A 21,017-nucleotide genomic window follows, 5' to 3' on the forward strand; every position below is an offset into this window, starting at 1 on the left:
TCTCTTTTCTATTTCTTTATATCATTGGGAAAAGAGAAATTAGATGATTAAATATTCTTTGGTAAAACGCTAGTTGTCATTTGTCTTTTGACTTGGGCTTTTAAATGATAAGGTATTAAAGATGTATGAAGGAAGGTCATTCCCTGTTTTTTTTTTTTTTTTACCTGCTTTTAACATAGTAGTAGGGGTATGATATTAACATATATATACTGTTGATAGAATACATCACCAACATGATGAAACCCCATCTCTACTACAAATACAAAAATTAGCCGGGCGTGATGGCAGGTGCCTGTAATTCCAGCTACTCAGGAGGCTGGGGCAGGAGAATCGCTTGAACCTGGGAGGTGGAGCTTGCAGTGAGCTGAGATCACGCCACTTTACTCCAGCCTGGGCAACAGAGTGAGACTCCATCTCAAAAAAAAATGTTTGCGTCCTACTTTTAAAATTGCTTTAATGAGGCCAGGCACAGTGGCTCACACCTCTAATCCCACCCCTTTGGGAGGCTGAGGTGGGAAGATTGCTGAAGGCCAGGAGTTTAAGACCAGCCTTGGCAACATAGTGAGACCCTGTCTCTATATAAATGTTGTTTTTATAAAATGTCATAATGCGTAAGTATTGCCTGAGAGATAGGACCTTTATTATTATTATTATTATATTAAGAGAAGTTAAAAAAGAGTTCATTCTTCTCCATTACAGTCCCAGATAAGACTGTAGTATTGGGCAGGAGGAAGAAGTGGGTAAGAGAAACTCTGACTTCTCAGCCCAGAGAGTTCCAGCTAAAGCAACTTGGTTAGATTCTGCTGCATTCTTAAGGGGCCATGGCTGTAAGACCTAGAAGCTTAAAGTCAGTTGCTACAAATTAAGCACTCTATGAGATGATAACATTAAAAGCACCTTTGTCAGCCTAATGATTATAACCGCCAGGGTCCTATCAAGCCATAATAGAGCCTGAGGCAAAAGAAACAATCAGTAATACTGATCCTGTCTTTATGACAAATGTCGATATTTTGTTCAACATCAATTTTGGCATTAATTTTCATTTTAAAAAATATTTCATGTAAACACTATCTTGATTCCTGAGTTCCTTGGGATCCCCTTAACATTTATGCCTTCCTCGCTGCTCCCAAGTCTTGACCTGATAACTGCCACCATTTATTAAGTGTGATATGCTAGGCATGGTACTAAGTGATTTATATACATTGTCTTACGCCTCTTCACAGGCTCCATTTTACAGATGATAAAACTAAACCTTTCAGAAATTAAATAAATGGTCCAAGTTACATAGCTAATGAATGGTTAACACTGGACTTGAACACAGATCCATCAATCCCTAAAACCAAACTCATTCTTTTTTTTTTTCTGAGACTGAGTCTTGCTCTGTTGCCCAGGCTGGAGTGCAGTGGTGGCGTCTCAGCTCACTGCAACCTCCTCCACCTCCTGGGTTCAAGCGATTCTCCTGCCTCAGCCTCCCTAGTAGCTGGGACTACAGGCGCGTGCCACCATGCCCAGCTAATTTTTTTGTGTTTTTTTAGTAGAGACAGGGTTTCACCATGTTAACCAGGATGGTCTTGATCTCCTCACTTCGTGATCCACCTGCCTTGGCCTCTCAAAGTGCTGGGATTACAGGCCTGAGCCACTGCGCCCGGCCCACCAAACTCATTCTTTAACCATCATGCCCTGCACTATATCGGGAATTCACAACATAAATTCATTCATTCAACACATATTTATGAGAGCATACTATGCCTCATGTTGTGCTAAGGATTAAAATGTTGACATTCATACATACAAGGATTCATTCATTCATATGTGCATTCAACAAGTAGTTAATGAGCTGGCACCACGTGTCAAGCACTATTCTATGTGCTGAGGATACAGAAGTGAACAAGACAGACAGCTATCATGGGAATGAATGGAGAGGGGACAGTTGATAAACAAATGAACGAAAGTTTATTTACTAAGAGGTCATTCTGAAGAGATCATGAATTCATGGAAAATTATTTTCTGCTTCTAGTGGCATGGACATCAAGATATTCTGAAATTTAATGCATAGTTTTAAGAAAACTGAAAGAAAATATAAAGTTTATCATTATACATTAGATACTATGAACACAATAATTTGAGTAGTAGTTACACTTCCAGGCCACAGTTGTAAACTGATTTTCTATTAGAAATATTTAAAAGTAGATGTAGAAAACTTACCCTTAAATATATAACAGTTAAAAAATCCAGCAGGAACTAAGTTAATTAAATCGAATATTCACCTGTTTTTTTCTGATAATTATACTGTGTTATATTTACATATTAATGCAGTATAATATTTTAGTATGTATTACACTGTAGGGAGTCACTGAAATGTTAGCAAAGAAAAATATGGCCAGAGGCATCTAAGTCATTTGACCATGTTTTTCGAAGTTGGTGTTTTTTTTTTTTTTTTTTTTGAGACGGAGTCTCGCTGTGTCTCCCAGACTGAAAAGTTGGTATTTTGAGAAATCATCTAAATATGGTGACCTTACCAAAATTATTGCTTTTTCTCCAAGATGTTTGAGAACACTTACCAGAAAAGTTTACAAAATATAAAAATTACATGATCAATGTGGATAATTAATATTTTTACAAAAGAATTCTCCAAGTTTACGATGTAAGGGAGTTCACACAAAGAAACTATGATCGTATGTGTTCCCAAGATTAGAGATAAGATGCTCTCTTTCCTTTACTAGTATCAGCCGCTAATGGAAAACTTGGGAGTGGCCCTCCCACTCCCTGCTCTCCAGAGGTTTTCTGGAATTTCTTTACTTCAAGAAAAAACCAGACTTGGGAAGGTTCTAGAGAAGAGAAATACAGATGAGAGAGAGGTAACATTCTAAGTGGCTGTATGTTTTGATTCTGCCCCACCTTTGTTACCTCGCCATGTTTGTGTGCATTCCTGTGGGTGGGTGTGCCCACCGCCTCCCCCACCTCCCATCCAGCCTCTCAGAATGCTGGGAGCATGACACACACAGAGAAGTCTCTCTACCCCATCCTCTTTCTGTTGAGCATGTCGTTTGCTCCCTCTGCTTGTCTATGGGAGTGACCTGTCTGAGGGAGGTTGAGGGTCAGTGTGTAACAGATACATACAAATGGAAGCAGAAAAACTCCCACACTAACTTATCACCTGCCCTTGGTACCTTCAGAGTGCCTGGGGTGGGGACATGTGTAGTTAAATTGTTTACTAATTTGCAATTGGAATCTAACCACTTCTCTCCACTTGCACTGATACATTCTCTCTGGCACAAGTTACTCTATAGTGTCCCAAGGAGTCTTCCCTGCCAGCCTTGTGGCTCCCAGTCATTTCCACCCAACAAACAGAGGAATCTTTTTATTTATTTATTTATTTGTTTATTTATTTATTTATTTATTTATTTTTATACTTTAAGTTCTGGGGTACATGTGCAGAACGTGCAAGTTTGTTACATAGGTATACACATGCCATGGTGGTTTGCTGCACCCATCAAACCGTCATCTACATTAGGTATTTCTCCTAATGCTATTCGTCCCCTACCCCCCCCATCCCCCGACAGGCCCCAGTGTGTGATGTTCCCCTCCCTGTGTCAATGTGTTCTCATTGTTCAACTCCTAGTTATGAGTGAGAACATGTGATATTTGGTTTTCTGTTCTTGTGATAGTTTGCTGAGAATGATGGTTTCTACATTCATCCATGTCCCTGCGAAGGACATGAACTCATTCTTTTTTATGGCTGTGTAGTATTCTATGGTGTATATGTGCCATATTTTCTTTATCCAATCTATCATTGATGGGCATTTGGGTTGGTTCCAAGTATTTGCTGTTGTGAATAGTGCTGCAATAAACATGTGTGTGCATGTGTCTTTATTGTAGAATGATTTATAATCCTTTGGGTATATACCCAGTAATAGGATGGCTGGGTCATATGGTATTTCTAGTTCTAGATCCTTGAGGAATCGCCACACTGTCTTCCACAATGGTTGAACTAATTTACATTCCCACCAACAGTGTAAAAGTGTTCCTATTTCTCCACACCCTCTCCAGCATCTCGTGTCTCCTGACTTTTTAATGATCGCCATTCTAACAGGCATGAGATGGTATCTCATTGTGGTTTTGATTTGCATTTCTCTAATGACCAGTGATTATGAGCTTTTTTTCATATGTTTGTTGGCTACACAAATGTCGTCTTTTGAGAAGTGTCTGTTCATATCCTTCACCCACTTTTTGATGGGGTTGTTTTTTCTTGTAAATTTTTTTAAGTTCTTTGTAGATTCTGGGTATTAGCCCTTTGTCACATGGATAGATTGCACAAATTTTCTCCCATTCTGTAGGTTGCCTCAAACAGAGGAATCTTTAAAATGTATGCCAGAACCTGCCACTCCTGGACTCTAAATCTTCTGCTGGTTTCTTATTTCAGTCAGAGGAAAATTGCCAAGTTCTTACAAGATCTGACCTTTTCTCTGATTTCCTCCCCTAACTCCACTCCAGGCCTTCCTCACATTTTCCAAGCACATCAGGATCTTTAAATTTGTACTTGCTGTTCTCTCTCTCCAAAATACTCTTTCCCTAGACAACAAGTGGCTTGCTTCTTCACCTGCTTTAGATCTCTGTATGAATGTCACTATCAGGGAGGCCTTTTTTGATCATTCTATACAAAAAAATCACTCCCCAGTCTCTTTCTGTTTCCCTTATAGTAGTTATTTTTCCTTCAAGTCAATATCACTGCCTGATATTGGTCCCCACCCAAATCTCATCTTGAACTGTAGCTCCCATGATTCCCATATGTGGGAGGGACCTGGTGGGAAGTAATTGAATCATAGGGGCAGGTCTTTCCCGTGCTCTCATGATAGTGAATAAGTCTCACGAGATCTTGTGGTTTTATAAAGGGGAGTTTCCCTGCACACACTCTCTTGCCTGCTGCCACGTAAGACATTACTTTACTGCTCATTCGCCTTCCACCCTGATTGTGAGGCCTCCCCAGGCATGTGGAATTGTGAGTCATAACATATAAATGTATTGTGTTGTTTGCAGTCTCTCTTTTCTTACCCTCTCTCTAGAATGTAAGCTGTGTAAAAACAGAAATCTGTTCTTTTCACTGCTACTTCCCCAGTGCCTAGAAAAGGCAGAATAGGTACTTAATAAATATCTTGAATAATGAATATTGTAAAATCTTAGTATTCCAACTACCTCTGTTCTATGTCTAATCAAACCACATGAAGCTTAACATGTCTCCCAAAGTCCTCAGAATTCTATATCCTTCAGTTTCTTTGTCTATCAAATGGGAGTAATAGTACTTCCCTCACAGAGTATGGTGATAAATAAATAATATACACGAAGCAATTAGTATGTGTCTTGACACATTGAAATCTAACCCGGAAGTTTTGATTCTATGCCATAGCAGAATTCAACAGATGAATATCAAGACCTTTGAATTCAACAAGAAGTTAAGGCATTTATAGTTGTCTAATAACAGACTGAAGATTGTAGCTTGGTATTCACTGGCAGGTCTCAGACATTTAGATCTTTCTTTTAATGACTTTGACACCATGCCTATCTGTGAGGAAGCCGGCAACATGTCACACCTGGAAATTGTTTCTCAACATTAATACTATTATTTGGCAGTGATCCAGATTGCTTTTGCCACTAACCTGAAGACATATAGAGGCAGAAGGACAGGAATCATTCTATTTGTTTCCTGTTTTGAAACTTCCATCTGTATAGGTAAGTGTTCAAAGTCCAATATTAGCTCCAGGGACTTTCTATATCCACAAATACAAAAATTGAGGGATAACTCCTTGATATCAAGTCAAAGGTTCACAGTGTCTGGTAATAAAACAAATTACTTTCAATTTTCTTGAAATCTTCAGGCTATCAAAAGGAGATGTGAGAGAGGGTGTTGAGTCTGACCTGACAATGCGGTTCTTAAACCGAAGGGCCATTATGCTTCTCCTCTCTGAGAATCCTGACTTGCCTCAACAACGGAGATATGGCACAGTAGCCAGCTTGGAGACTTCTCAGCCAATGCTCTGAGATCAAGTCAAAGACCCAACATACAGATTGGGACCCTATTCCAACCTCTTGATGAATATAGTCAGATGTTGGCATTTTTTTCACAAATAAAAGTCCTACAGGATTTAACCAAATAAAAACCTAACATTATATACTGTCTTTTTAGGGTTTTGAGCTCATCTTCATCATTCATATGAGGAAATCAGTGGTAAAATCCTTGGAAATACAATGAGACTCATCAGAAACATTTACATATTTTGTAGTATTGTTATGACAGTAGAGGGCGAGGCTCCAGAGCTGCCAGAAGAAAGGGAACTGATGACCAACTGCTCCAACATGTCTCTAAGAAAGGTTCCCGCAGACTTGACCCCAGCCACAACCACACTGGATTTATCCTATAACCTCCTTTTTCAACTCCAGAGTTCAGATTTTCATTCTGTCTCCAAACTGAAAGTGTTGATTCTACACCATAACAGAATTCAACAGCTGAATCTCAAAACCTTTGAATTCAACAAGGAGTTAAGATATTTAGATTTGTCTAATAACAGACTGAAGAGCGTAACTTGGTATTTACTGGCAGGTCTCAGGTATTTAGATCTTTCTTTTAATGACTTTGACACCATGCCTATCTGTGAGGAAGCTGGCAACATGTCACACCTGGAAATCCTAGGTTTGAGTGGGGCAAAAATACAAAAATCAGATTTCCAGAAAATTGCTCATCTGCATCTAAATACTGTCTTCTTAGGATTCAGAACTCTTTCTCATTATGAAGAAGGTAGCCTGCCCATCTTAAACACGACAAAACTGCACATTGTTTTACCAATGGACACAAATTTCTGGGTTCTTTTGCGTGATGGAATCAAGACTTCAAAAATATTAGAAATGACAAATATAGATGGCAAAAGCCAATTTGTAAGTTATGAAATGCAACGAAATATTAGTTTAGAAAATGCTAAGACATCAGTTCTATTACTTAATAAAGTTGATTTACTCTGGGACGACCTTTTCCATATCTTACAATTTGTTTGGCATACATCAGTGGAACACTTTCAGATCCAAAATGTGACTTTTGGTGGTAAGGCTTATCTTGACCACAATTCATTTGACTACTCAAATACTGTAATGAGAACTATAAAATTGGAGCATGTACATTTCAGAGTGTTTTACATTCAACAGGATAACATCTATTTGCTTTTGACCAAAATGGACATAGAAAACATGACAATATCAAATGCACAAATGCCACATATGCTTTTCCCTAATTATCCTACAAAATTCCAATATTTAAATTTTGCCAATAATATCTTAACAGACGAGTTGTTTAAAAGAACTATCCAACTGCCTCACTTGAAAACTCTCCTTTTGAATAGCAATAAACTGGAGACACTTTCTTTAGTGAGTTGCTTTGCTAACAACACACCCTTGGAACACTTGGATCTGAGTCAAAATCTATTACAACATAAAAATGATGAAAATTGCTTATGGCCAGAAACTGTGGTCAACATGAATCTGTCATACAATAAATTGTCTGATTCTGTCTTCAGGTGCTTGCCCAAAGGTATTCAAATACTTGACCTAAATAATAACCAAATCCAAACTGTACCTAAAGAGACTATTCATCTGATGGCCTTACGAGAGCTAAATATTGCTTTTAATTTCCTAACTGATCTCCCTGGGTGCAGTCATTTCAGTAGACTTTCAATTCTGAACGTTGAAATGAACTTAATTCTCAGCCCATCTCTGGATTTTGTTCAGAGCTGCCAGGAAGTTAAGACTCTAAATGCGGGAAGAAATCCATTCCGGTGTACTTGTGAATTAAAAAATTTCATTCAGCTTGAAACATATTCAGAGGTCATGATGGTTGGATGGTCAGATTCTTACACCTGTGAATACCCTTTAAACCTAAGGGGCACTCGGTTAAAAGATGTTCATCTCCCTGAACTATCTTGCAACACAGCTCTGTTGATTGTCACCATTGTGGTTATCATGCTAGTTCTGGGGTTGGCTGTGGCCTTCTGCTGTCTCCACTTTGATCTGCCCTGGTATTTCAGGATGTTAGGTCAATGCACACAAACATGGCACAGGGTTAGGAAGACAACTCAAGAACAACTCAAGAGAAATGTCCGATTCCACGCATTTATTTCATACAGTGAACATGATTCTCTGTGGGTGAAGAATGAATTGATCCCCAATCTAGAGAAAGAAGATGGTTCTATCTTGATTTGCCTTTATGAAAGATACTTTGACCCTGGCAAGAGCATTAGTGAAAATATTGTAAGCTTCATTGAGAAAAGCTATAAGTCCATCTTTGTTTTGTCTCCCAACTTTGTCCAGAATGAGTGGTGCCATTATGAATTCTACTTTGCCTACCACAATCTCTTCCATGAAAATTCTGATCATATAATTCTTATCTTACTGGAACCCATTCCATTCTACTGCATTCCCACAAGGTGTCATAAACTGAAAACTCTCCTGGAAAAAAAAGCATACTTGGAATGGCCCAAGGATAGGCGTAAATGTGGGCTTTTCTGGGCAAACCTTCGAGTTGCTATTAATGTTAACATATCAGCCACCAGAGAAATGTATGAACTGCAGACATTCACAGAGTTAAATGAAGAGTCTCGAGGTTCTACAGTCTCTCTGATGAGAACAGACTGTCTATAAAATCCCACAGCCCTAGGGAAGTTGGGGACCACACACTGTTGGGATGTAAATTGATATAACCTTTATGATGGCAGTTTGGCAATACTCATTAAAATAAAAAATGGTTATTCCCTTCATATCAGTTTCCGGAAGGATTTCTAAGAATGTATCCTATAGAAACACCTTCACAAGTTTATAAGGGCTTATGGAAAAAGGTGTTCATCCCAGGATTGTTTATAATCATGAAAAATGTGGCCTGGCACAGTGGCTCATGCTTGTAATCCCAGCACTTTGGGAGGCCAAGGTGGGTGGATCACGAGGTCAAGAGATGGAGACCATCCTGGCCAACATGGTGAAACCCCGTTTCTACTAAAAATACAAAAATTAGCTGGGCATGGTGGCACACGCCCATAGTCCCAGTTACTTGGGAGACTGGGGCAGGAGAATTGCTGGAACCCAGGAGGTGGAGGTTGCAGTGAGCCGAGATTGAGCCACTGCACTCTAGCCTGGAGACAGAGCAAGACTCCGTGTCAAAAAAAAAAAAAAAAGAAAGAAAGAAAGAAAGAAAGAAAATGGAAAACATCCTCATGTCCACAACATAAGGTCTAATTCAACAAATACATGTAATACAATATTACATGCCACTAAAAAAATGAGGTAACTCTATATTTACTGGTATGGAAAAAACATATTAATATGTTATAAACTATTAGGTTGGTGCAAAACTAATTGTGGCTTTTGCCATTGAAATAAAAGTATAAAGAAATCTACACCAGATGTAGTAACAGTGGTTTGGGTCTGGGAGGTTGGATTACAGGGAGCATTTGATTTCTATGTTGTATATTTCTATAATGTTTGAATTACTTAGAATGAATCTGTATTTCTTTTATAAGTAGAAAAAAACAATAAAGATAGTTTTTAAAGCCTACACATCCTACTCATTTGGCTTGATTCTTCATTCTGGTCTCGCAGGTCACAGGAAGAAAAGCATAAAATATAAAAAATTATAATTTTGCAAATTTATAAATACCATGTCATTTTTCTGGTTAGAAAAAAATTCTGTGGCTTAAACACATGATTCAGGGAGAGAACGTCATGCTCCTTTAAGATCTGACACCAATCTCCATTTATCTCCTTGCATCTTCTTTATTTTTAATTGTTAGAGACTAGCTCTCGCTCTGTCACCCAGGCTGGAATGCAGTGGTTCGATCGTAGCTCACTGCAGTATTGAAATTCTGGCCTCAAATGATCCTCCTGTCTTGGACTCCCAAAGTGCTGGGATTACAGGTGTGAGCCACCACACCCAGCCCCTCCTTGCATCCTATCATTGGGCCCTATGGAGCTACTGGCCCTTCCCCAGAACTTTCAGTGTTCTTTCATGGCTCCAGAGCCCAGATTTCACATTGCGCCTGCTGTAATGCCTTCCCTTCTTGGGTTTGTTCAGGAAATCTTACAGTTCTCTCAGGACACAATCCACATATTGACTCTTCTTTGAAATCTTCCTTACTCTTTCCCATAAGCATGATGCTTCTTGATTCTCTTCCACACTTTGGACATATTTCTATCATTAACCTAATTATGTACATGTTTAAAGTTTCTGTTTCTCACTAGACTATGAACTCCTCAAAGGTTAAGACAGACATACATCTGACCTTGTGTCTGCAGCATTCCCTGGTTCAGAACCGGTGCTCAATGAATGTTTATGGAATGGATGTTGGGTTGGCTAGAAGAGCTTAGCGGGAACTCAACTGGCTTAAGGATAGATGGTGGAATCTGAAGGCATATTCTGAGAAGCTCAGGAAGAGCAGGAATAGGTTAAACTCAGGTAAGAAGACAGAGAATCCAGAATTGAAGGATTCCTAAGTAGAGCTCAAGTCATGTGAAATTGCCAAAATTTGGTTGCTCTTGACCTAGAAAAGCATCTACTTTTAAAAATCTCATTTTATCTGTATTAGTCAGGGTTCTCTAGAGGGGCAGAACTAATAGGATATATATATATATATATATATAAATAAATTTATAAGGATATATAAGCTCATATATATATGAATTTATTAAGGAGTATTGACTCACACAATACGCAATATATATGGGAGTTTATTAAGGAGTATTTACCCATACAATTACAAGGTCCCACAATAGACCATCTGCAAGCTAAGGTGCAAGGAAGCCAGTCCGAGTCCGAAAGCTGAAGAACTTGGAGTGCAATGTTTGAGGGCAGGAAGCATCCAGCACAGGAGAAAGATGTAGGCTGGGAGGCTAGCCCAGTCTAGTTTTGTCATGTTCTTCTGCCTCCTTTTATTCTAGGTATGCTGGCAACTGACTAGATGGTGCCCTCCCAGATTAAGGGTGGGTCTCCCTTTCCCATTCCACTGACTCAAATGTTAATCCCTTTTGACAGCACCCTCACAGACACACCCAGGAACAATACTTTGCATCCTTCAATCCAATCAAGTCGACAGTCAATATTAGCCATCACACCATCTACTAAGACTAATCCCCTAAACAAGTTAAAACTGGATTCTGCATCTAATTCATTTTCTTATAGTTTGTGATCTTATGAGTTCCTCACACTAGTGATTATTTTAAAATTTGTACTCAAGAAGGCCAACTCGAGAGTACAGGGAGGGCACTGGGTGTTGATCTAGAAGCCAGGCCATGCTACCATTTGGCTAGTAGCTGGAGTTGAGGAGCTAGAATCCAGCAGCCTCGGGGCTGAGCATCTCTCTTTCTCTTCCCTGGTGAGCCCATGGTCTGTCTGGCAGAAGGGGAAACCCAAGGAAACTACAGTGGAGTGGGGACAAAGCATGGGGAAGGTGTCTTTCCTGGGCGGGACACTGATGTAAATGTGATTCTTGGCTTCTGGAGGAGTGAGACCGATTCTGCATGAGGGTTTGTAAATCTTGAGTAAATTATTCAAAATGAGACTTTCACCTTTAATTAGTTAATGAATTCACCTTTAATTATTTAATGAATTCACCTTTGCTTAATTAATTCAGCTTTAATTAATTAATTCACATTTAATTAATTTGGAACATGCAAAGAATGTAAGATTAGACCTAAAGTCACCAGGATTTAGTCATTTCATGGTAGAACCCTCAGTTTAGCAATACCATTTAAAAAATAGATGTGTTTTATTACAAATTTAAAAATAACACATTAGGCTGAGCTCTCAGCAACTTCACAGCTGGGTAATCCTTAAATCTTACCTATCAAATCATTGTGCTGTTCCTTTCTCAGAAACTTAAATACCATCCAAAATTTCCTAATATGCTTGGTTTTGACTGTTATGACTTACAATCAGAAAAAATAAATTTTACATGAGTTGAATGTTATTTGCTTTTGAGGCTTGAAATATAAGTAACACCTAGCCTCATACAAACCTGATGATATACTTTTACCCAAGAAATCTCAGATTTCAACAAAGACCCACTGTTCTGAATCACGACATTGATGCGGAAGTGACGTACCCAGACTGAATGCTGTAACAGCAGCCAGTGTCATGAACTCCGATCATGTTTTAAAAATTACTCTGGAGCTTGTAAGTTCCTTTTTATTTCCTTGCTATTTGTCAACCTGGAACTTCTTTCATTTATTTTCCCCGAGGAAACTGAGCTCTTAAGTGAAGTCTCTCTGTGCATTCCTCAGAAGGCCTTCACAATCTCTTAGCATCTCTACAGATACATTGCAATCCTTTCTGGACGTCAACAGTTGAGTTGTTGAGAATGGTCTGTATTCTCTCAGCAAATGTGGCAAAGAGGGCTGTACTGAAATGGAATTGCAATCCTTGAATTCCCAACAGATTAGTGGGAAGAAGGAATTTTACATCTAATTTTTGGCAATGGTTCCCCAAAATTCACTCCTTTATCTATTATGATGAACCATTCAAGAGAAGCATAGATTAGACATATCAAAAGTGAGTGAGAATTTAGAGATTGTCAAGTATAACTCTCACTTTCAAATGGGGAAATTGAGGCTTTAGAATTTTAAATGACCCACCCAAGCCCAGGTCATAGTCTTTTAACTCCTAAAGTTTTTCCTTCCAATCCACAACCAAGTGGCCTTTCTTTTTTGCATTTCATTTTATTCTCTCATTCCTTCTATTGCAATTCTCAAGAACAGAGCCCTGGATGGGACACTTTGATTAGCCCATCTATATTCCCCAAAGTCACTTGAGGTCTAGACTCTCTCTGCAGTCTTCCTCCATGGCCAAATACAGTCTTCCTGTATTTGCCACCTGATTCCATCCCTGATAAAAACATTATTTTGCCATCAGTAACTTGCAATGGGGACTGCTCCTCAGGTCAGCCACCCCTGGTCTAGGAGCCCGAAAATGTTCTCTACGTAAAGGATGGGAAATAATGGGGAGCCTCTTCTCCCCTGGAGGTTTCAAAGGCAACTTAATCACTAGCACCCTGCTGGGGATACATTCCCTGGTCCCTGAGCTCAGTTTTCCACCTGGTTTGCTGTGACCCATGACGTGCTGCTGCCCTTGATGCTTTTAACCCTGGACAGGGCTCCTTGAGGACCCACCTGAGGGAGGGAGTGGATCTGGTGGTGCATCCTGAAGTCCCCCAGGGGACAAGCACAGTGAAAAACTCCCGACTGTGGGTCTGGAAGTGGCCTACACCTGTACACCTATTCAACAGCCAGCTGCTGAGACACTGCCCTCTTTCACAGATGGGGGCTCTGAGCTGCTGGACAACGTTGCGTTCCAGGTGTTCAAGGACAAAGATGCAGCCAACAGTAGGGGTGTTCAGGGTTAGGGTTAGGGAGGCTGGGTGGGGGCTCCTGGCCAGCACAACTCCCGACAGCAGCCCCATGTCTGCCTCTTCACAGTGAGATACTTGTCTTGTTAGTGGTGTCCGAGCAGCCTCAAGGGTAACTGTTAATCCTCTAACAACACATGCACATTCTAATCATCATTTTGACATACTTAATGAAAAACCAGTGGAGTGGACTCTAAATCAATTCACATTTTCCCTGAGACATTTATTTCAGTATTCTTTTTGCCCTTCAAATCTTTGCTCCAATCCCATTTCCATTGAAGACTTCCTGGATGACCTAGTAGAAAATGGCGGCACTCATTGTTCACCTTCCTTGCTTTTTATTTCTCCACAGCATTTGCCATCTTCTAAGTTTACTTCTAATTTTTCTCTTTATCCTGCTGATTCCCTGTCTTCCCCCACTAGAATGCAAACTCTTTTAGAGCAGAGATTTTTTTTTTCTGTTTTGCTCACAGATATTGTCTCCATCTCTTCCTAGAACAGTGCCTGGCACAGGTCCACTCCCCAAGGATTTTCTTTCTGTGAACCCTTTGTTGATCAGCCTCCTCTGCTTCTCTGAAGTCCCTCAGGGCCTCTGTTGCCAAGGCTGCCCCCTTCAGTGTCAGTGCTTGTTGTTGGAAATCAAGGATACAGATTTTACTCGTAAAGGGGTGTATTTGTCCATTTTCACGCTGCTGATAAAGACATACCCAAGACTGGGTAATTTGTAAAGAAACAGAGGTTTAATAGACTCACAGTTCCATGTGCCTGGGGAGACCTTACAATCATGGCAGAGGTGAAAGGCATATCTCACATGGTGGCACACAAGAGGGAATGGGAGCCAAGCAAAAAGGGAAACCCCTTATAAAACCATCAGATCTCGTGAGACTTATTCACCATCGTGGGAACAGTGTGGGAGAAACTGCCCCATGATTCAATTACCTCCCACTGGGTCCCTCCCACAACATGTGGGAATTATGGGAGCCACAGTTCAAGATGAGATTTGGGTGGGGACACAGCCAAACCATATCAAGGGGCATCCCTCACCATCTGTATTTTTGCTAACACTTTCTGGGATGTGCCATCACTGGCCTGGTGATTCCCCCAATCCCCGCACACTTCATGAATCTTCTCTTTGCCTCCTTCTATTGGAAGCTGCCGGATCTCAGGGGCTTGCTCTGGGCAGCCCTTTAACTATTTTGGAGTCTGCAGATTATATGAATCACTGCAAATGGGGTACCTGGCTCCACGACCCCCAACTACTTCTCCTGTTCTTTTGCTGCCTTAGCCTTTTTAGAGGGGAAGGGGCAGCACTGGGCCAATGAAGCCCTGCTGCGGGTCCATACCTCAGATCTCCCCTTGCCCCGGTGCTTCGGAAGGTCTCCCTTGAACTTTCTAAGTTCTTCTGAGGGCCTGGTACAGCTAGGACTGGCAGTGTTCCCCAAGTGGGATGCCCCAGCCCAGATGCAGACCCATATGGACCCCAGTCTTTATTTCTTCCCTTTGAGATGACCTCTGACCCTCTACCGCAAACATGGAGTCAACCAGATAGCCTGAGGAGCTCTGGAATTCACATCTTTGGGGTTCTCTCAGAGACTGGTGATTGGGTCCCCATCTGAGGCGGGTGGCCTGGAAAGCAGTACAGGCCCACCTAGGATTGGGCACCAGAATGCTGCTGACATGTTGATTGGGGTGGCTCTCACATTGAACACAAGATGACTTCAGGGCATTGGCTAACAGCAGCTCATCGCTGACCCTTGGGCTGGAGCCACCAGTGTGGACCTATGCCCATCTGTGTTTTGACTGTGGTGCCACCTCTTGTCTATAACACCTGAGGGTGGCAGGTGTGCTGGCAAGTGTCCTTTATCCTGCGTCCCCCTGTGCCCCCAGCCTCGGGCACCCAGGGTAGTAGCTGCCATTGCTGTATGCTCTGAGCCATGTGCCAGGCAGTCCTTCAAGGATGGCTTTCAAAACTGAACACCAATGGGCCTTCCAATCCACATCCTCTCTTGCCTCCCATGGTTACATGGTGCTCTGCCAGTCAGTATTAAGCTGTGCCTGATGAAGGAGGAATGTTTCTTGCAGGAGCGGGACTGCTCTTCTCTCTTTGTGCACTGACCCCTTGCCTACCCTTGTGTGGAAGGCGGGAGTTCTGTCAAAATCAAAAGTACTTCCATGGTAGGAATGCAATGGTTACCACCTCAAGAGGCCAAGAGAAAATGCGGCTGGATGGTTTGTGGTTCTATGTTTATACTATAAAATTCTGAATGGTGAACTTAACAGAATCGGAAAATGAATACTGTACAGGCTCACATTTCCCTGCATCCTCTGGGGAAGGCTTGCATCCATGAAGCACAGCAACAACCTTTGAGAGTCACAGGAAGCCAGGGTGGATAGATGATGTGGCAGCATGAGTAATAATTCAACCAGCGTTACAAACATACTGTCAGGGAACTGCAGAGGCAAGAAGACGTACGTAATTTAATGTGAGCAGGTTCTGAAGAGCTGCCTTGTGACTAATTACAACACTGCTGCTGTTTTCTTCTTGGTGAGAGACACAACTAACCAAGAACAGCACACTGGACAATAAAATGCATGAAGAGATGGCTCCTGGGTTTGAACAGGAAGAGATGTTGCTTGGATGCTGCAAAAGATCCTCACAGGTACCAGCTAGAAAATAAACAATATGCAAACGTCTCTTCTGTACCAATTCTCATTAATAACTCACTGAACTTCACATGGGTCCATCCATTTCAAAATATTCTTTTTTTTTTTTTTTTTTTTTTTTTTTTTTTTTTTTTTTTTTGAGACAGGATCTCATTCTCACCTGGAATGCAGGAATGTAGTAGTGCAATCACAGCTCACTGTAACCTCTACCTCCAGGGCTCCAGTGATCCTCCTACCTTGGCCTCCTGAATAGCTGGGACTACAGGTGTGTACCACCACTCCTAGCTAATTTTTGTATCTTTTTTGGTAGAAACAGGGTTTTGCCATGTTACCCAGGCTGGTCTTGAACTCCTGGGCTTAAGCAATGTGCCTGCCTAGGCCTCCTAAAGTGCTGAGATTATAGGCGTGAGCCACTGTGCCTGGCCACAAAACATTTTTTTTTTTTTTTGAGATGGAGTCTTGCTCTGTTACCCAGTCTGTAGTACAGTGGCACAATCTTGGCTCACTGCAAACTCTGCCTCCCAGGTTCAAGTGATTCTCCTGCTTCAGCCTCCTGAGTAGCTGGGATTATAGATGCACGCCACCACGCTGGAGTAATTTTTGTATTTTTAGTAGAGATGGGGTTTCGCCATGTTCGCCAGGCTGGTCTCGAACTCCTGACCTCCGGGGATCTGCCCACCTTGGCCTCCCAAAATGCTGGGATCACAGGCGTGAGCCACTACTTCCTGCCAAAACATATTTTTTTAATCAAATTATTTTATAGACAGGGGCCCTGTGCTACACAGTCCTGAGAAGGAGAATATCTTGGCTTTGCAGCCAGAATGTGTATTGCTTCTGATTTCTTAGCTGTACAATGATTTGTTTCTGTTTCAGAGGAAGTCGCTGGCAGCAGGACAGTTTTTATCTCGAGTACTAATGTATGATGTGGTGAAATTCGGTGGTAAGATGGGTTGCTCTGACAGATTGGAACAGGCACATTCTAATACCACAATATTAAGTTTATTGGATGTTCCTCCTGTGGTGTTTATTAAAAATGGAAAGGAGACGAGGCCTTTATTATTTTAGGCCATGATGGGTTAAGGCACCACATTATTAGACTGTGTTCTCCCTATGAAGAAAGTTAGATCCTTGGTCATGCCCAGGAACCTTCTAGACCTAAGGACTTTAAGGGTCTTTCCTGGCAGCAATACCTTTGGCCCTGGGGAAAAAAACAGGCCAGAGAAAGCTGCTGAAAGAATGTGTGCAAGGTTAGCTCTGATGTTTCATTAGGATCGATATCTTTGATTCCTGGACTCACTACTCTTGAGCCCTCAACCTCTTTCTGGCTCTTTTATTTCTGGAAAAACAAGTTTCCATGATGCTGTCGTTAGCATCCTGGCCTTGTACTTAACAATACAAGGCACTAAACCTTTCTTGAGGATTTACTATTTATTCATTTATTTAGAGACAAGGTTTCACTCTGTTGCCCCGGCTGGGTTGCAGTGGCATGACCACGGCTCACTTCAGCTTCCACCTCCTGGGCTCAAGCATTCCTCCCACCTTAGCCTCCCGCGTAGCTGGGACAACAGGCCCATGCCACCATGCTCTGCTCGTATCTTAATTGTTTTGTAGACACAGGGTCTCGCTATATTGCCCAGGCTGATCTTGAACTCCTGGCCTGAAGTGATCCTCTCACCTCAGCCTCCCAAAGCATTGGGAATACAGGCATAAGCCACCATGCTCAGCCCTTCTTGAGATTTCAAACGTGCCAGCCACTGTTCTAAGTCTGTCATGAGTTATACTTGTTAAATCACATAGATCTAAGGGTTAAATGTTATCATTATTCCTATTAACAGATAAAGTCCCCAACCAGAAGTCAAAGTTTCATGGCTAGTGACAGAAAAGTGAGACAGTGTGATGACAGAGCCTGCTTTTTTATTTTTATGTTTTTTGAGATGGAGTCTCTCTCTGTCACCCAGGCTAGAGTGCAGTGGTGCTGTCTCACTCAGTGCAACCTCTGCCTCCTGGGTTCAAGTGATTTTCCTGCCTCAGCCTCCCAAGTAACCGGTATTACAGGTGTGTACAGGTGGTACACACCACCATACCCGGCTAATTTTTTTGTATTTTTGGTAGAGATGGGTTTTCACCATGTTGGCCAGGCTGGTCTCAAACTCCTGACCTCAGGCGATCCACCTGCCTCGGCCTCCCAAAGTGCTGGGATTAGAGGCGTGAGCCACCGCGTCCGGCCCAGAGCCTGCTTTCACAGATGCTCTTCTACACTGGTAGAGCAAGAGCTTGGTGGCTTGAAGAATTCATTTTTTTCCTATGTGCAGTAACATGGACATACTTGTTCCTGCTAGACCCTATTCTTGAATGGAGGTATCTCGTTGTGGAAGAGCGATTCTTATGACGTTTGAAATCCAAATGCCACCAATCCTCACTAGCCTGTGGCTACAAAGAAGGCACAACAACATCAGTGACCCCAGTTATTCCCGCTCCCACCTGCTGAAATGGGGCCTCTCGCCCTCCTGCAAACGTGCACACGAGTATTTCCATTCAAACCTGAGATTCTCACAGGTGCCGGACAGCTTGCTGTCAGCTCCGTTCCCCTCTAGCTCGCAGCAGCTACCCCTGGGCCCTTTGCAGATCCTTGCAAGAGTCTCTCACTACTGACATTGCTAAATGAAGGTGCTTTCTCGATGATGCTAACAGCCATGCTAAGGGTGCTTTCTCCCAGTAATCACAAATGCAACTATTCTTGAGATGAGGAGCCATGCCGAGTTCCACGGAGCTAGCAGTAGGTTCGGTGTTTCTCTCCTCAAAATTGTGTGTCAACCTCTCAGCATCCCAGTGGAGAGAGGGATCCACCATCTCTCCGAGTTTCTCATGTAGTCCATTTCTTCAGCTCTCACTCCTCCCTCCGCGGGGGTTCCAAACCAGCCCAAGGGGGCAAGAAGGGTGACACAGCACCTCCTCCTTTCCACTGTCCCGATTCTGTCCCACCCTTCCTTTCCAACCCCCAAATACTCCTCCTTCCACCCACCTATACATATCAATTCATGCGCACAGACGGAGAGGAGTAATATTTACCCAAATAAAAGCCAAACTGTTACTCCGGGCTTGGGTGCAGCCGGAACACCCTGATCCATGTTTTCTACAAATTAAATAGGAAAGTTTGTCTCCTAAGGCTGCCTGGGAGAGGTGGGAAATGAACTCCATTGTCAGAGCCTCAGAGAAAACATAGAGCCAACTTCCTCCTTCACCCTTACAAGCAGGTGGCTGGACAAACTTTAACCTGAATCATTATAATAGATAAAAACTAAAAGATCAAATTTGGCTTTGAATTTTTTTATTGTCTCAAAACTTAGCTTCAGGCTGAAGAACAAAAATGACAAAAATGATATATGAAGATCATTAAAGAGGAAAACCAAACCAAATCCAAAAAATTAAAATTAAAATACCAGGAGAAAAAGAACCCCAGCAGGAGGCAACCATAATGCAACTTCCCGTTTTGCCACATGCATCTACCTTAAAGCAAGGGCCTGTGAATAGCTACAGACACCCAGCACTGGGGTAGAAGCAGTTTCACTTCATTGGTTGCTCCCCACAGGGCCTTCTCACTGTGGAAAGCAGAAGTTCATGGGATTAAAATAAATCTCGTTATGTATGCAAGAGTAACACTGCCGGCAGAGTGCCTCTTCCTGTGACTCCACACTTCTTCAATTCTGAGCTTGGCTCTTTCCACCCAGACTTGTTTTTTTTGTTTGTTTTTTTTTTTTTTTTTTTTTTTTTTTGAGATGGAGTCTCGCTCTGTCACAGGCTGGAGTGCAGTGATGCGATCTTGGCTCACTGCAACCTCTGCCTCCTGGGTTCAAGTGATTCTCCTGCCTCAGCCTCCCGAGTAGCTGGGACTACAGGCACACGCCACCACACCCGGCTAATTTTTGTATTTTTAGTAGAGACAGGGTTTCACCATGTTGGTCAGGATGGTCTTGATCTTCTGACCTCGTAATCCGCCTGCCTCGGCCTCCCAAAGTGCTGGGATTACAAGCATAAGCCACCGGGCCCAGCCTCCACCCCGACTTTCTATGCACTCTCTCAGGAACCCCAACTTTGGTTTTGGGGGAAGCCATGAAGTGTTTGCTGAAGCATCAGGTCACTTCCTGTGTTGTAAATTCTGTAACAAATTCTGGAAGGAGTCCTTGTGTCAGAGAAAGACCCTACTGGGAAGGTCTGACCTTCTCCACAACTCACCTTCACTGGAGCACCTGCTACCTTGAATCAGTTGTCTCTGAGGGCAGAACCGCAAATCTCATGGGATTGGAATGGAAAGAGAAAGCTGCCCTGGTTTTCTTTGGTTGTTTCTGATTTTTCTTCTTGCTCTTCATCACCTCCTAAAGGCACAGAAAGGAGCCATTTTTCTGGTCTTCTTAATTCTGACTCCTGTCCCTAATCAGAAACAACAACAGAGAATTGCTGAAAGCTGTACTCCAGCTAAAACCAGGCTGCAGCGTTCACATCACCTGAGAGACGTCAGAAATGCAGAATTTCAGGCTCCATCCCAGGCCTACTGATTCAGAAGCTGCATTTTAGCAAGATCCTGGCTGGATTTTATGCACGGTAAAGTCTGAGAAAGAAGAGTTTAAAAACAAGCAGAGCAATACAATCCCTTTTTTTTTTTTTTTTTTTTGGTGGGGTGGAGTGGGGGGATGTTCAATAGCAGAGTAGGGTGACTCTAGTTAACACTAATGTATTGTTGATTTCCAAGTAGCTAGAAGAGAGAACACATAGAAATGATACTCAGGGTAATGGAGACTCCAAATACCCTGACTTGATCGTTACACATTTGATGCATATAACAAAATAGCACATGTACTCCATAAATATGTAAAATATCACATATCATTTTTTTAAAAAAATGAACTGAGGGCCTTAAAAAGGAATAAA

General features: G+C 42.0%; 1 protein-coding gene across 6 annotated transcripts in view; it reads left to right on the forward strand.

The window, feature by feature from the left end:
* The window catches only part of LOC105487740 (toll like receptor 10), a 49,772-nt gene that overhangs the window by 22,504 nt on the left and 6,251 nt on the right, over positions 1–21,017 (forward strand). For 3 of the 6 annotated variants that reach the window (XM_071093733.1, XM_011751389.2, XM_011751387.2), the window contains exon 2: positions 6,182–9,210. In XM_071093733.1, coding sequence (XP_070949834.1) covers positions 6,244–8,679 — 2,436 coding nt within the window. In that variant the 5' untranslated portion in view covers positions 6,182–6,243 and the 3' untranslated portion in view covers positions 8,680–9,210. Of the gene's footprint in view, positions 1–6,181; positions 9,211–10,664; positions 16,088–16,237; positions 16,357–16,964; positions 17,009–20,470; positions 20,757–21,017 lie in introns of those variants that run through there. The other 3 variants (XR_011621362.1, XR_011621360.1, XR_011621361.1) reach the window with 3 other exon arrangements.

This window comes from Macaca nemestrina, chromosome 3 (assembly GCF_043159975.1).
Source record: "Macaca nemestrina isolate mMacNem1 chromosome 3, mMacNem.hap1, whole genome shotgun sequence".
NCBI lineage: Eukaryota > Metazoa > Chordata > Mammalia > Primates > Cercopithecidae > Macaca > Macaca nemestrina.